The sequence below is a fragment of the Echiichthys vipera genome, assembly GCF_963691815.1.
Source record: "Echiichthys vipera genome assembly, chromosome: 10".
NCBI lineage: Eukaryota > Metazoa > Chordata > Actinopteri > Perciformes > Trachinidae > Echiichthys > Echiichthys vipera.
This window is the reverse complement of record NC_139835.1, coordinates 1,122,544-1,142,705: the sequence shown is the minus strand read 5'-3', so window position 1 is coordinate 1,142,705 and position 20,162 is coordinate 1,122,544. Positions and strand designations below refer to the sequence as shown.

General features: G+C 42.9%; 1 protein-coding gene across 6 annotated transcripts in view; it reads left to right on the top strand.

The window, feature by feature from the left end:
- Nucleotides 1–260: 260 nt before the first annotated feature.
- The window catches only part of slc37a1 (solute carrier family 37 member 1), a 50,266-nt gene continuing 30,364 nt past the window's right edge, over nt 261–20,162 (top strand). For 4 of the 6 annotated variants that reach the window (XR_014593388.1, XM_083921968.1, XM_083921967.1 and 1 more), the window contains exons 1-3: nt 261–368; nt 16,103–16,357; nt 18,601–18,682. Coding sequence is in view for 5 of the 6 variants with exons in the window: in XM_083921968.1 (XP_083778094.1) it covers nt 16,302–16,357; nt 18,601–18,682 (138 nt within the window). In the remaining variant the exon portion in view is untranslated. Of the gene's footprint in view, nt 369–14,198; nt 14,438–16,102; nt 16,358–18,600; nt 18,683–20,162 lie in introns of those variants that run through there. The other 2 variants (XM_083921965.1, XM_083921966.1) reach the window with 2 other exon arrangements.

Sequence of the window (20,162 nt, the reverse complement as noted above, 5' to 3'; positions counted from 1 at the left end):
CACCCATGGTAGATACGTATCGGGTCGTTTTATAGGGCAGAGATGCACACGCCTCCTGCATTATAGTGGGGACCCTGATCGTGGCCATAGACCGTCTATGATCGTTGCCCACGGAGGCTCTGCTCAATGATCAGACAACCATCTGAACTGCAGCGGGAGCCGGGGCTGACGTCAGAGCAGCAGAGAGGAGCGTGCGCCGCGACCAGCCCAGCTGTGTGTGTGTGTGTGTGTTGTGTGTGTGTGCGCGCGTGCGTGCGCGTGCGGCTTTCATGTGACAGTGGCTAGCTTTCACACAATAAGGAAGTGGAGGATACGTCGCTCATTGTGCTCAACTGAAGGCACGAACAAACACAAAGCGTCGACTCGAGGTAAGTTCCTCAGCAGGAATGGTGTTTGTGTTTGTTTTGTCCGGGTAATATTAGGAGACCGACTGACGGTTGGCGGTTGAACGTCTAACGATAACGTTAGCTAACTGTCGTTCCAATGAGCCTGCGACAACCACCGTTTCATGAGGAAATGTAATGTAGCGTTGAAGGTTTCTCCATGGACAGGCCCTTATCTCTCTGTCGACTTTGTCGATACAATATTGATAACTGGAAATTCTTTTTTAAAAATGGTTTACGTTGCTTTTGGCGTATGATCGGGTACATGAGAGAAAGTAGTCCCTCCATTAGCCTCGGTACGGTCCACGTCTGAAGTCCAGATGCTCTTCAGCCTCAGCAAACACTGTGGTCGTAAAACTAAAAGGAGGATCAGTCTGTCTGTTTCTCCTGATGCGTTGTTGGAGGCTTTTAGTATTTCTTTGTCGCTAAAGCTAGGAACATTGGCCAAGATGCAACAGGAACCACGGAGCCTTGCTTCAGGTCATCATAAGATGAAGCTTCAACGGTAAAACCAGGAAGCTGTTTATGCCACATGAGATTTACAACAGGACAATAGAAGTGGTCCTTCACAGGACTGACATGAATACATTTTCTGTCCGTAATGTGGCCACGCTGCCTGGTTTCTTCTCAAGCAGAAAGACACAGATACAGACAGACACAGATATAGACAGACACATATATACAAACAAACACATGTATACAGACAGACACAGACAGACAGCTATAGACACAGACAGAAAGACAGACACAGACAGATATAGACACAAACACACAGATACAGACAGAAACACACACACACACACACACACACACAAAGATACAGACAGACACATATATACAGACAGACAGACGGACACATACAGACACAGACAGACAGACAAATACAGACAGACAGACACAGATATAGACACAGACACAGACAGACATGCAGATATAGACACAGACAGACAGACAGACACAGATTTAGACAGACAGACAGACACAGCTATTGACACAGACAGACACAGATGTAGACACAGACAGACAGAAAGATATAGACACAGACAGACCGACAGATATAGACACAGACAGACAGACAGATATAGACACAGACAGACAGACGGATATAGACACAGACAGACGGATATAGACACAGACAGACAGATATAGACATAGACAGACACAGATATAGACAAAGACAGACACAGATATAGACACAGACAGACAGAGATATAGATACAGACATACAGACAGACACAGATATAGACACGGACACAGGCAGACAGACGGACACAGATATAGACACAGACAGACAAACAGTCAGAGATATAGACAAACAGATATAGACACAGACAGACACAGATATACAGACAGACAGACACAGATATACATACGTACATACAGACAGACACAGACAGACAGGCAGACAGACACACACACAGATATAGACACAGACAGACAGATATATACATACAGACATACAGACAGACACAGATATAGACACGGACACAGACAGACAGATATAGACGGACAGACAGACACAAACACACACAGATATAGACACAGACAGACACACACACACACACACACAGATATAGACACACTGACAGACACACAGACAGACACATATATACAGACAGAAAGACAGACACAGATAGATACAGACATACACAGACAGACAGCTATAGACACAGACAGAGACAGATATAGACACAGACACACAGAAATAGACACAGATATAGACAGACAGACAGACAGACACACACACACAGATACAGACAGACACAGATACAGACAGCTATAGACACAGACAGAAAGACAGACACAGACAGATAGAGACACAGACACACAGATATAGACACAGACAGACACAGATATAGACACAGACAGACACAGATGTAGACAGACAGACACACACACACAAACACACAGACAGATACAGACAGACACATATATACATATATATACATACAAACATACAGACAGATACAGACAGACAGACACATACACAGATTCAGACAGACAGACAGACAGACAGACAGACAGACACAGACAGACAGACACAGATATAGACACGGACACAGACAGACAGACACATATATAGACACAGACAGACAGACAGTCAGAGATATAGACAAACATATATAGACACAGACAAACAGACAGACAGACAGACACAGATATAGATACAGACATACAGACAGACACAGATATAGACGGACAGACAGACACAAACACACAGAGATATAGACACAGACAGACACACACACAGATATAGACACTGACAGACACACAGACAAACGCGTATATACAGACAGAAAGACAGACACAGATAGATATAGACACAGACAGAGACAGATATAGACACAGACACACAGAAATAGACACAGATATAGACAGACAGACAGACAGACACACACACAGATACAGACAGACAGACAGAGACAGACAGACACAGATATAGACAAAGACAGACAGAAAGACACACACAGACAGACAGACAGATATATAGACACAGGCAGACCGACAGAGATATAGACACAGACAGACAGACAGATTTAGACACAGACAGACAGACACAGCTATTGACACAGACAGACACAGATATAGACACAGACAGACACACACACACACACACAGATATAGACACACTGACAGACACACAGACAGACACATATATACAGACAGAAAGACAGACACAGATAGATACAGACATACACAGACAGACAGCTATAGACACAGACAGAGACAGATATAGACACAGACACACAGAAATAGACACAGATATAGACAGACAGACAGACAGACACACACACACAGATACAGACAGACACAGATACAGACAGCTATAGACACAGACAGAAAGACAGACACAGACAGATAGAGACACAGACACACAGATATAGACACAGACAGACACAGATATAGACACAGACAGACACAGATGTAGACAGACAGACAGACACACACAAACACACAGACAGATACAGACAGACACATATATACATATATATACATACAAACATACAGACAGATACAGACAGACAGACACATACACAGATACAGACAGACAGACAGACGGACACACACAGACACAGACAGACAGACACAGATATAGACACGGACACAGACAGACAGACACATATATAGACACAGACAGACAGACAGTCAGAGATATAGACAAACATATATAGACACAGACAAACGGACAGACAGACAGACACAGATATAGATACAGACATACAGACAGACACACAGACAAACGCGTATATACAGACAGAAAGACAGACACAGATAGATACAGACAGACACAGACAGACAGCTATAGACACAGACAGAGACAGATATAGACACAGACACACAGAAATAGACACAGATATAGACAGACAGACAGACACACACACACAGATACAGACAGACAGACAGAGACAGACAGACACAGATATAGACAAAGACAGACAGAAAGACAGACACAGATAGATACAGACAGACACAGACAGACAGCTATAGACACAGACACACAGAAATAGACACAGATATAGACAGACAGACAGACAGACAGACACACACACAGATACAGACAGACAGACAGAGACAGACAGACACAGATATAGACAAAGACAGACAGAAAGACACACACAGACAGACAGACAGATATATAGACACAGGCAGACCGACAGAGATATAGACAAAGACAGACAGAAAGACACACACAGACAGACAGACAGATATATAGACACAGGCAGACCGACAGAGATATAGACACAGACAGACAGACAGATTTAGACACAGACAGACAGACACAGCTATTGACACAGACAGACACAGATATAGACACAGACAGACACACACACACACAGATATAGACACACTGACAGACACACAGACAGACACATATATACAGACAGAAAGACAGACACAGATAGATACAGACATACACAGACAGACAGCTATAGACACAGACAGAGACAGATATAGACACAGACACACAGAAATAGACACAGATATAGACAGACAGACAGACAGACACACACACACAGATACAGACAGACACAGATACAGACAGCTATAGACACAGACAGAAAGACAGACACAGACAGATAGAGACACAGACACACAGATATAGACACAGACAGACACAGATATAGACACAGACAGACACAGATGTAGACAGACAGACAGACACACACAAACACACAGACAGATACAGACAGACACATATATAGATATATATACATACAAACATACAGACACATACACAGATACAGACAGACAGACAGACGGACACACACAGACACAGACAGACAGACACAGATATAGACACGGACACAGACAGACAGACACATATATAGACACAGACAGACAGACAGTCAGAGATATAGACAAACATATATAGACACAGACAAACGGACAGACAGACAGACACAGATATAGATACAGACATACAGACAGACACAGATATAGACGGACAGACAGACACAAACACACAGAGATATAGACACAGACAGACACACACACACACACAGATATAGACACTGACAGACACACAGACAAACGCGTATATACAGACAGAAAGACAGACACAGATAGATACAGACAGACACAGACAGACAGCTTTAGACACAGACAGAGACAGATATAGACACAGACACACAGAAATAGACACAGATATAGACAGACAGACAGACACACACACACAGATACAGACAGATAGACAGAGACAGACAGACACAGATATAGACAAAGACAGACAGAAAGACAGACACAGATAGATACAGACAGACACAGACAGACAGCTATAGACACAGACACACAGAAATAGACACAGATATAGACAGACAGACAGACAGACAGACACACACACAGATACAGACAGACAGACAGAGACAGACAGACACAGATATAGACAAAGACAGACAGAAAGACACAGACAGACAGACAGACAGATATATAGACACAGGCAGACCGACAGAGATATAGACACAGACAGACAGACAGATTTAGACACAGACAGACAGACACAGCTATTGACACAGACAGACACAGATATAGACAAAGACAGACAAACAGACACAGATATAGACACAGACAGACAGAGATGTATATACAGACATACACAGACAGATAGACACAGATATAGACACAGACACAGGCAGACAGACAGACACAGACACAGACAGACAGACAGACAGAGATATAGATACAGACAGACACAGACATACACAGACAGACAGACAGACAGACAAAGATATAGACAAACAGATATAGACACAGACAAACGGACAGACACAGACAGAGATATACATACACAAAGACAGACAGACACACAGATATACATACAGACAGATATAGACACAGACAGACAGAGAGACAGACACAGATATGCTATACATACTGACAGACAGACAGACATAGACAGAAAGACAGACAGAAAGACACACACACAAAGATATAGACACAGACAGACAGACACAGATATAGACACAGACAGACAGATATAGACACAGACAGACAGACACAGATATAGAGACAGACAGACACAGATATAGACACAGACAGACAGATATAGACACACAAACACACGGATATAGACACAGACAGACACACACAAAGATATAGACAGAGATATAGACACAGACAGACACACAGATACAGACAGACACACACAAAGATATAGACAGAGATATAGACACAGACAGACACACAGATACAGAGAGACACAGATAGATACAGACAGACACAGACAGATATACACACAGATATAGACAGAGACACAAAGATATAGACAGAGACACACAGATATAGACAGACAAACACACACAAAGTTACAGACAGACACATATATACATACAGACAGACAGACAGACAGACAGACAGACACACACACAGATACAGACAGACAGACAGACGCACACAGATACAGACAGCCGCACACAAAGTTACAGACAGACACATATATACATACAGAGAGACAGACAGATACAGACAGACAGACACACACAGATACAGGCAGACAGACAGACAGACAGACGCACACAAAGTTACAGACAGACACATATATACATACAGAGAGACAGACAGATACAGACAGACAGACACACACAGATACAGGCAGACAGACAGACAGACAGACACACACAGATACAGACAGACACAGATACAGACAGACAGACATACACAGATACAGGCAGACAGACAGACAGACGCACACAGATACAGACAGACAGACACACACGGATAAAGACAAATATATACGGACAGACAGATACAGACACACACACACACACACACACACACACACACACACACACACACACACGGATATAGACAGACAGACACATATATACAGACAGACAGACGGACACACACAGACACACACACAGAAACAGACAGATACAGACAGACAGACACAGACGGACAGACACAGACAGACACGCAGACAGACAGACACAGATATAGACACGGATTTAGACAGACAGACAGACAGACAGACAGACACAGCTATTGACACAGACAGACACAGATATAGACACACACAGACAGACAGACAGATATAGATGAAGACAGACGGATATAGACACAGACAGACAGATAGACACAGACAGACAGATATAGACACAGACAGACAGACAGACACAGACAGACACACACACACAGATATAGACACAGACAGACAGAGATATAGATACAGACATACAGACAGACACAGATATAGACACGGACAGACAGACAGACAGACACATATATAGACACAGACAGACAGACAGTCAGAGATATAGACAAACCGATAAAGACACAGACAGACAGACAGACAGACACAGATATAGATACAGACAGACACAGATATAGATACAGACAGACACAGATATAGACGGACAGACAGACACAAACACACACAGATATAGACGCAGACAGACACACACACACTCAGATATAGACACACTGACAGACACACAGACAGACACGTATATACAGACAGAAAGACAGACACAGATAGATACAGACAGACACAGACAGACAGCTATAGACACAGACAGAGACAGATATAGACACAGACACACAGATATAGACACAGATATAGACAGACAGACAGACACACACACAGATACAGACAGACAGACACAGATACAGACAAACAGACAGACGCACACAGATACAGACAGACAGAGATATAGATACAGGCAGACAGACAGACAGACGCACACAGATACAGACGGACGGACACACACCGATAAAGACAAATATATATACGGACAGACAGACACACACACACACACACACACGGATATAGACAGACAGACACACACACACACAGATATAGACACAGACAGACAGACAGACAGACACACACACACACACACACACACACACACACACACACACACACACACACACACACACACACACACACACACACACAGATATAGACACACAGACACACACACACACACACACACACACAAACACACAGATATACAGGCAGAAAGACAGACACAGATAGGTACAGACAGACACGGATATAGACAGACACAGACAGACAGCTATAGACACAGACAGATATAGACACACACAGATACAGGCACACACACACACACACACACACACTCACAGATATACAGACAGAGAGACAGACACAGATAAACTATACATACTGACAGACAGACAGACACAGATATACATACAGACAGACAGACATAGACAGAAAGACAGACAGATAGACACCCACACAAAGATATAGACACAGACAGACAGACACGGATATAGACACAGACAGACAGACACAGATATAGACACAGACAGACAGATATAGACACAGAGAGACAGACAGATATAGACACAGACAGACAGACGGACAGAGACAAAGACAGACTCAAAGACAGACAGACAGACACTGATATAGACAGACACACACACACGGATATAGACCCAGACAGACAGACACGGCTATAGACGCAGACACACAAACACACGGATATAGACACAGACAGACACACATAAAGATATCGACACAGACAGACAGACACAGATATAGACACAGACAGACACACAGACACAGACAGATATACACACAGATATAGACAGACACATATATACAGACAGACACTGATATAGACAGACACACACACACGGATATAGACACAGACAGACAGACACGGCTATAGACGCAGACACACAAACACACGGATATAGACACAGACAGACACACATAAAGATATCGACACAGACAGACAGACACAGATATAGACACAGACAGACACACAGATACAGACAGACACAGACAGATATACACACAGATATAGACAGACACATATATACAGACAGACAGACACAGATACAAACAGACACAGATATAGACAGACGCATATATACAGACAGACAGACAGACACAGATACAAACAGACCCAGATACAGACAGACACAGATACAGACAGACACATATACACAAACAAACACATATATACAGACAGACACAGACAGACCGCTATAGACACAGACAGAAAGACAGACACAGACAGATATAGACACAAACACACAGATATAGACACAGACAGACACACAGATACAGACACAGACACAGACACACACACACACACACACACACACACACACGGATATAGACAGACAGACACACACACACAGATATAGACACAGACAGACAGACACAAGCGCACACACACACACATACACACACACACACACACACACACACACACAGATACAGACATACACACACACACACACACACACACACACACACACACATTCACACACACACACACACACAGATATACAGGCAGAAAGACAGACACAGATAGGTACAGACAGACACGGATATAGACAGACACAGACAGACAGCTATAGACACAGACAGATATAGACACACACAGATACAGGCACACACACACACACACTCACAGATATACAGACAGAGAGACAGACACAGATATACTATACATACTGACAGACAGACAGACACAGATATACATACAGACAGACAGACATAGACAGAAAGACAGACAGATAGACACACACACAAAGATATAGACACAGACAGACAGACACGGATATAGACACAGACAGACAGACACAGATATAGACACAGAAAGACAGATATAGACACAGACAGACAGATATAGACACAGACAGACAGACAGAGACACAGACAGACTCAAAGACAGACAGACAGACACTGATATAGACGCAGACACACAAACACACGGATATAGACACAGACCGACACACACAAAGATATCGACACAGACAGACAGACACAGATATAGACACAGGCAGACACACAGATACAGACAGACACAGACAGACACAGACAGACACAGATACAAACAGACACAGATACAGACAGACAGACAGAGACAGATACAGACAGACACATATATACAAACAAACACATATATACAGACAGACAGACAGCTATAGACACAGACAGAAAGACAGACACAGACAGAAACACACAGACAGAAACACACACACATACACACACACACACACACACACGAAGATACAGGCAGACACATATGTACAGACAGACAGACTGACACACACTGACACACACACAGAAACAGACAGATACAGACAGACAGACACAGATAGAGACACAGACAGACACACAGACAGACACAGATATAGAGACAGACAGACACAGATTTAGACAGACAGACAGACAGACAGACACAGCTATTGACACAGACAGACACAGATGTAGACACACACAGACAGACAGACGGATATAGACACAGACAGACAGATATAGACACAGACAGACAGATATAGACACAGACAGACACAGATATAGACAAAGACAGACACAGATATAGACACAGACAGACACAGATATAGATACAGACACAGGCAGACAGACAGACACAGATATAGACACAGACAGACAAACAGTCAGAGATATAGACAAACAGATATAGACACAGACAGACACAGATATACACACAGACAGACAGACACAGATATACATAAGTACATACAGACAGACACAGACAGACACGCAGAAAGACAGACAGACACACACACACAGATATAGACACAGACAGACAGATATATAGATACAGACATACAGACAGACACAGATATATACACAGACACAGACAGACAGATATAGACGGACAGACAGACACAAACACACACAGATATAGACACAGACAGACACACACAGATATAGACACACTGACAGACACACAGACAGACACGTATATACAGACAGAAAGACAGACACAGATAGATACAGACAGACAGCTATAGACACAGACAGAGACAGATATAGACACAGACACACAGAAATAGACACAGATATAGACAGACAGACAGACAGACACACACACACAGATACAGACAGACAGACACAGATACAGACAGCTATAGACACAGACAGAAAGACAGACACAGACAGATAGAGACACAGACACACAGATATAGACACAGACAGACAGACACACACAAACACACAGACAGATACAGACAGACACATATATACATACAAACATACAGACAGATACAGACAGACAGACACATACACAGATACAGACAGACAGACGAACACACACACACAGACAGACAGACACAGATATAGACACGACACAGACAGACAGGCACATATATAGACACAGACAGACAGACAGCCAGAGATATAGACAAACAGATATAGACACAGACAAACGGACAGACAGACACAGATATAGATACAGACATACAGACAGACACAGATATAGACGGACAGACACAAACACACACAGATATAGACACAGACAGACACACACACACACACAGATATAGACAGACAGAAAGACAGACACTGATAGATACAGACAGACACAGACAGACAGCTTTAGACACAGACAGAGACAGATATAGACACAGACACACAGAAATAGACCCAGATATAGACACAGACAGACAGACACAGATATAGACACAGACAGACAGACAGACAGACACAGATTTAGACACAGACAGACAGACAGACACAGATTTAGACACAGACAGACACAGATTTAGACACAGACAGACACAGATGTAGACACAAACAGAGACAGACAGATATAGACACAGACAGACAGACAGACAGACAGACAGATATAGACACAGACAGACAGACAGATATAGACACAGACAGACAGACAGACAGATATAGACACAGACAGACAGACAGAGTTGTAGATACAGACATACACAGACAGACAGACACAGATATAGACACAGACACAGGCAGACAGACACAGATATAGACACAGACAGACAGAGATAAAGATATAGACATACACAGACATACACAGACAGACAGACAGACAGACAGACAAAGATATAGACACAAATATAGACACAGACAAACAGACAGACACAGGTATACATACAGACAGACAGACACACAGATATACACACAGATATACACACACACACACACACACACACACACACACACACACACACACACACACACACACACACACAGACAGACAGACAGACAGACAGACAGACAGACAGACAGACAGACAGACAGACAGACAGACAGACAGACAGACAGACAGACAGACAGACAGACAGACAGACAGACAGACAGACAGACAGACAGACAGACAGACAGACAGACAGACAGACAGACAGACAGGCAGAGCTATAGATACAGACATACACAGACAGACAGACACAGATATAGACACAGACATACACAGACAGACAGACACAGATATAGACACAGACAAACGGACAGACAGACACATATACATACAGACAGACAGACAGACACACAGATATACATACAGACAGGTATAGACACAGACAAACGGACAGACAGACAGACACAGATGTACATACAGACAGACAGACACAGATATACATACGTACAGACAGACAGACGGATATAGACACAGACAGACAGACAGACAGACAGGGACAAAGGCAGACAGAGACACGGATATAGACAGACAGACAGACACGGCTATAGACACACACACACACACACACACACACGGATGTATGTGTTATTTTATTGATCAAATTGAACATTAAACTAAACACAAAAAAGATGGTGAATGTTTGCTGTTTTTCCATTGTGGGATATTTCCTGGAGCATTATGTTTGGGAGAGGAAGAAGAATTCCTTTATTAGTCTATTATTATTATTCATGTTACACACACAAAGGCCCAAAAAAAAAATATAGATATATATTGTGCGGCCCTACTACAACTAACTACCAACAAATACTGCATTTCTGTGGTTAAAAACAAATGCTTTGGAGTTGAATTGGAGTAGTTGGTTTCTCAAAAAAAATATATACAATGTACACTCGGCCCCAACCGATATGGGATTTTTTAAGGCTGATACAATTACGAAACTGATATCACTGCCAATAACGTGAAATTTTGGGCTGGACTGAAAATAGACCTTTTTTATGTGTATTTTGCACAGATATATGCGTTCCCAAACAAATAACTTTAATAAAGAATATTTAATTATTATATACACAATGTATTACATTCAGAGGTGAATTCCAGAAATGATTTGTGAGCTTGAAAAGGTGTCCAGGAGGAAATGTATGCAATGTATAGAAATGAGTATGAGTTTGTTGTATAATTTGTTGATGTATATTATAAGTTTTGTGTGCTTAAATTGAAATATATGTGTGTGTGTATATATATATATATATATATATATATATATATATATATATATACATACATATATATATATACATACACATATATATGCATGTGTATGTATGTATGTATGTGTATGTATATATATATATATGCATGTGTATGTATGTATGTATGTATTTATGTATATATATATATGCATAGAAAGTAAATGGGGTGAGAGAGAGAGGGGGACATGCGCAGCAAAGGGCCGCAGGTCAGAGTCGAGGCTACGGCCTCGAGGACCTTCAGCCTTTTTACATGGGGCGACAGCTCTAACCACTCCCCGGCCTTCCTTGTTTTAATCTTTTCCTGAAATCAGGCATGGTGTGAGAGAACTTTAAGCCCTTTACATTTTCAACCAATTCCAGAAATTAGCACTATGAAAAACAATTGTTGACTATTTAAATAAATTATAACTAAAAATAGATAGCTTTATGAAACCATTTGAAAAACACCCCAAGCATTGTTTTTGCATGTTCTGTAAAAAGGTTTTCCTATCAGCGCATATCATAAAACATACTCAAATCTCTGTGAACGGCTGATAGGTCTGGCTCCTGCACAAACACATTCACAACCAGAACTCACCAAAATCCTGATTTTACCCAGATACTAGTGCATGTGTAACAGGGTCATTTGTATGAGATAGAAAAAGGAGCAAGTCTGTTATTAGAATGTTGATACATTTCTGCTCATTTTGTAGTGTTATCACTGTAGTGTGGCTACTGTAAAAACCCCTCAGTTAAAGTTGTACTCCATAAGAATTGAGATACATTGTTTATAACAGCCCCTTTGACTGTAAGATTTAACTGCAGGGGAGCCTGTTCTTTCAGAGCCTCCATCTTGTCACATTCACGGTCACGATATGTGTTGACAATTTTTAAAATGTTGAATTCTTTGCTCTTTTGTAAACTTAATTGCAACGCATTCACCTCTCTACCTCCAGTCTGTCCCCTATGCTGTATGTTCCCTTCTTAAATACACACGCACGCACGCACGCACGCACGCAAGCAAGCACGCGCTCAACTGGGGCCAGCTGGGCCGCCACGGCCCGCTTGAAAGAGGTGGGCTTTAGCGGAGCCGTTTGCACATGTACGAGCACGAGCGCGCGCACGTGTACGAGCACGAGCACGAGCCCTACGGCAGTAGCGTTATGTCCGCCTGTTCGGACATGTAAATAGAAGGACGGACCATGCGCGGACATTTAACAACAACAACAATGGTGGTGAAAGGTTCACGTTGTGTTTACTGCAGATTTGGTCGGATGAAAATATTCAAAAACAGTCGACAAGACGCACAAAAACTCCGAGGTCTACGGAAAGATTTGTAAACAAAGCCACACACACGCGAGCAATGCGTGTGACGTGTTACGGCTTGAAGGCGTATGGACAGCAAGAAGCATTGGCCGAGGCCCAGGTAGTGTGAGTACAAACGGGGCTGGGGCGCGGGGGGGAGAGGGAGGGGGGACAAGTACCCTAAAGTCCGGGTCGTGGTCCGGGAGGACAGTGTGATCACGCCCTAAGAGCGTGATCACACTATCCTTTTGGCCGCGGCCAAAACCGGTTTTTCAGCTAAAGTCTAGTACCTTTAAACCATGCTCAACTGCGGCCAGCGGACTGTCCACGGCCCGCTTGAAAGAGGTGGGCTTTAGCGGAGCCGTTTGCACATGTACAAGCACGAGCGTGCGCACGTGTACGAGCACGAGCACGAGCCCTACGGCAGTAGCGTTATGTCCGCCTGTTCGGACATGTAAATAGAAGGACGGACCATGCGCGGACATTTAACAACAACAACAATGCCGGTGAAAGGTTCACGTTGGTGTGGTGCGGAGGTGGAGTGTTTACTGCAGATTTGGTCGGATGAAAATATTCAAAAACAGTCGACAAGACGCACAAAAACTCCGACGTCTGTGGAAATATTTGTAAACGCTCTAAGAGCGTACTCACATTGTCCTTCTGGCCGGGGCCAAAACCGGTTTTTCAGCTAAAGCCTAGTACCTTTAAGCAGTGTGAGGGCGCGCTCACACTATCCTCCCGGACCGAGACCCGGACTTTAGGGTACTTGTCCCCCCTCCCTCTCCCCCCCGCGCCCCAGCCCCGTTTGTACTCACACTACCTGGGCCTCGGCCAATGCTTCTTGCTGTCCATACGCCTTCAAGCCGTAACACGTCACACGCATTGATCGCGTGTGTGTGGCTTTGTTTACAAATCTTTCCACAGACAGTTTTTGTGCGTCTTGTCGACTGTTTTTGAATATTTTCATCCGACCAAATCTGCAGTAAACACTCCACCTCCGCATCACACCAACGTGAACCTTTCACCGCCATTGTTGTTGTTGTTAAATGTCCGCGCATGGTCCGTCCTTCTATTTACATGTCCGAACAGGCGGACATAACGCTACTGCCGTAGGGCTCGTGCTCGTGCGCGTACACGTGCGCACGCTCGTGCTCGTACATGTGCAAACGGCTCCGCTAAAGCCCACCTATTTCAAGCGGGCCGTGGAGGGCCAGCTGGCCCCAGTTGAGCGCGGAGCGGGTGCGCTCACACTACTTAAAGGTACTAGGCTTTAGCTGAAAAACCCGTTTTGGCCGCGGCCAAACGGATAATGTGATCACGCCCTGAGTGCACCCGCTCCGCGCACAACTGCGGCCGTACACGGCCCGCTTGAAAGAGGTGGGCTTTAGCGGAGCCGTTTGCACATGGGCAACACGTGCAGGCAACACGTGCTTTCATTAGTGGGTCACATGATCAATCACCATTGAAACATAGAAACTTAAAAGACAAGTCAATAGATGAAAATCAGCTTTACAGTACAACTTTAAGCTTTTCACTCTGATGGACACAGGCTCTATGTGGACTGAGCTGAGCAGTAGAAACTAAATGTCAAATCACACACACGTCTATTACACCAGCTGGGAGAACTGGCACTTTATGGTAATTGGGATCTTTTCAAACTCTCACTGATGGACTGATGGATTCTATTTCCCGGTCGCCTTCTTGATCTCTTTAATCTCCTCTCTTATCTTTTCTTTTTCTTACTTCTTTCTCACCCCTCTCTCTCTCTCTCGTGTCATCTTCCCAGACTCCAGATTTTCCCATCCAGCTCCAGTGCTCACTGTGTCCACCATGTCTTGTTGCAGCTGACCTCCGAGCAGCGTCCTCTGTGAGATGTGAGATGAGTAGAGGCAGCACCACCATGTCTGCATGTACTCCATCAGTGTCTTCCACGTGAGCCCACATCAGCTGCTTGTCACTGTCATTGTCAATATTTGCATCCAGACATGGCCACTGTTCCTCCAGGGATCCGCCTGCTGGTGTCTTTCGACAGGGACCAGTGGTGAGTCTGAATCTCTCTCTCTCTCTCTCTCTCTCTCTCTCTCTCTCTCTCTCTCTCTCTCTCTCTCTCTCTCTCTCTCTCTCTCTCTCTCTCTCTCTCTCTCTCTCTCTCTCTCTCTCTCTCTCTCTCTCTCTCTCTCTCTCTCTCTCTCTGTATGTGTGTATTTAAGTGGGTGTAGTCACTTTAGGCCCTTTTGTTTTTATTTCAGCTCCCTGTCATTTTGTATGAGTTTTCATATGCCAATTTGCCATAAATATGAAGCTAATGTGAAAGTGTGAATTGTTTGCCAACAGTTTAAGTCATTGACAGTCTATTTGAATGTGTATGTGCTTATTTTTTACTTGTAGTTTTTTTCCCCATCTTAGACTGTTTAGACAAGATGTCACAGTTTGTTAAGAGAGTCTTTATGTAGATAATTCAGTGATATGAACATACAGACGTTTGTCTGTGTAGGCTGATCAATAAAGTCCCACAATGCATTTGCATTATAACTATTTTTAAATGACAAACCATCGTGACCCAAGTCACAATAAGCCTTATCTATAAATCAGAGAGTGAATTTATATTTGATATATATATATATATATACGGTATATATATATATATATATATATATATATATATATAAATATGTCTGACTTGTTTCTTTTGGTCAGCCTACTTTGCTCAGGACACACACTGGGACACACTCACTGCAGGTCGTCCAACTGTTGCATAAGAATGTGTGTAGCTGCTCATTTCAAACTGCTCCTTGGTCCATCTCCAGTGTCTGCTGCAGAGCCTGAAACAACCCCATGCCTGTACTATAGGACACATAAGGCATTTCAAACTGTTTGCACTATTTAGAATTTTGAAATGATGGTGACTTTGCCTTTGAACGATTCATAAAAATCAGGAAAACAATGAGCACTTGCGCTGTGTGTATGTGTTTGTGTTAAAGTTGGTGTGTCTGTGTGTTGTGAGTATCATTATCATTTGTTCTCCGAGCAAGGAATTATTCAAAATGATCAAATCATGAAAAACAAAGAAAAGAACAATTTTTAATAGGACTGGATGATATCTCCAACTCCAATTTTCTATCCTGATACGGGTCATTTCATATCTGGATAATGATATACCGTATATCAAGATAGATACATAGATAAATAGTCTATATGAAGTAACCATGGAAAGCCTGTTTTTATATACTCCTTTGTGAATTTAATTGACAAAAACACAATCGCAATCTTCAAATGATATTGATTCAAAATATTTCACATCAGTTTTCTGAAAACTTTGAGATAGTTTGTTCTCATTATCATTTTAGAAGGCATAAATGTTATGGGATATCTCCATATATGACTGTATCAGGATACGTTTCCATTGAAAGATGATAACTGGTCATATTGAAGCATTGCCCAGCATTGTATTCCTAAAATCATTAAAATGAACTGACACGCTGCAGGGTTCCTACGCAGTATGGAAAAGTATGGAATTTAATCAGAGTAATTTCCAGGTCTGGATAAGTCTAAGGGACTGTAGAAGGGTGGGACATTAACTGATGAATGTTTAGATGACATGTTTGGCTCTGTCCCGTCTCTTTTTTGGTATCTGCGGTGGTGCTACTGTGGCAGCAGCCATAGCCGATGTATATCCACTCATGGCCTCTCTGCTGCTTAATGTGGACAACTTTGTAATTCAGTTACCTCAGACATTCAATTTGGTTGGTATCTCTCTTTGAAAAGAAACAGGTCTGCAGGATAATAGCATCATGGTGTATCTAAAGGTTGAATATGGAGAATGAGCAGAACACCGCTATTTATTGTCTCAAGATTGAAAAATATTAATCCGGACTAAATATTTTTTTAATGGAAAAAGGAAATACTTTCATTCTGTAAGCCACACCTTTAATGTGTCAGTCACACCTCAGCCACATGTTCAATATCATATTCTTTAGGTGCTTTTCTCTGTTGTCTGGTGTGTAGACAACAGATGTAAGAGGTCCAATAGTTTGTCACGCTTAGTCTGGCTGGTATTTACATATGTTTTGTATATTTGCTTGTTACATAATAGGACCAGAGGAGACATAATGTCAGCTACACTTTTGAGTATTTGTTTATGCATCAGTTGCTACTTTTTGATATATAGAGAAATCTCTGTGAAGTGATCTGTGTGCTGTGGTTTTAGCCAGTCTTGTTGGTAATAAGAGATAAGCAAGCTTACTGGATTTCTCAGGTCTGCCCTCTTATGTTTTCTCTCTGCAGGTACAGAGCTCTCACGTTCATCCTCACCTTCCTGCTCTACACCAGCTTTCACCTCTCCAGGAAACCCATTAGCATTGTCAAGGTAACATATGCCCATTGTCATACCATGCTCTATATCACATGCATTTAGCTCACATGCACCTGCACCCACACATACAGTAACACACCCTGAGTCTCCCCGGCAGTGATAAAACCCGGTCTAAAACTAAAAGACTAAATTCAGTAGAGATTTCCATTGATGATAATTATATTTACAGGCTCAGTTACAGCGTTGTATGGCGAATAAGCCTTTTGTGTTTAACCGGTGCTGTCCATTAAGACTGTGACACACAGCAGCTTAGTGCAGTACAAGTAAAACATGAGAAAGTGTGTGTTCCATGTTTTAGACAATGTTGAGGTGATGGTGTGTCTGCCCCAGGTCACAGTGAGCAATACCATACATTTATTATAAAACACACATTGCAGAGGGTGTTTGGTGCAAGAAAAAAAACGTAATCTAGTGGAAACCATGCAGCATTACACCACCACAACACCAGTCGTCAATCTGCCTATCTAATGCTACAGTCACACTTCTAAACTTCTAAAAATATGTAGATTTTAGGGTGTAGGCTGGATTCAATTATAGAAACAAATCCCTACAGTAGGATATAACGGTTGGAAGAAATGCTTCCTTTGGTTTATCTCAAAATACAAATACATCTTCTCAAATACTTGACATTCATCAATGCAACTGCATGGATTAAACATGTTGCCGAAGCAAAAAGTCAAACTTATGTGCATAATGAACACAGACTTAGATGCACGTTTTTAATCCTCACACTCACATGGTGTTATCTGTCCAACTGAATGATGACCTGCATAACCTCTGAAGGGACACTGCTGAGGCAGTGAGGAGGATTGCGGAGCAGGCCACTACGGAATTCCCTGACACCCGCAGTGTGATCTCTACCCTGCTGCTTAGGGCAGACACTCCACCCCCTTCATCCATGGCGTAAATACGGAGCTCAGAAGAGGTTGTGCCACCTTACCCAACGTCCTCCTGGCCCTCGACTCAACCGTTGGCACCTGGGACCTCTACGATGGACTCCATCTTCACAAGGATAAAGTCAATATATTTGCAAAGTCACAATGTCCTTCCACCCTGTTCAGAGACCATCACAGACCTCTTCCACACCATTACCAGCCCTGGATCACCCCCCCTGCTGTGAGGAGACACAACAGCTCAACCTGTTTACTCCACCATCAATGAAGCCTTTCCCCCGGTTACACGTACTTGGAGGCAGCTCGCAGCACTGGCCGCAGTGGTGGTCTAGCTGTCATCCACCAACTGGACCTGGAGTTGTCCCCAATCCTGCTGCCTATTCTCCTGCGAGTGTCTTGCATTTAAATGTAAGCCCCCCTTTTCCATGACTGTTCTCCTTATCTACCGGCCCCCCAAACCCAGTTCTGCTTTTATCCCGGAAATGTCAGACCTCCTCACAACACTCTGAACTATCTCTGCCAATATCATAATCATGGCTGATTTAAATATTCATGTCAACACCCCCTCATTCCACTCTGCT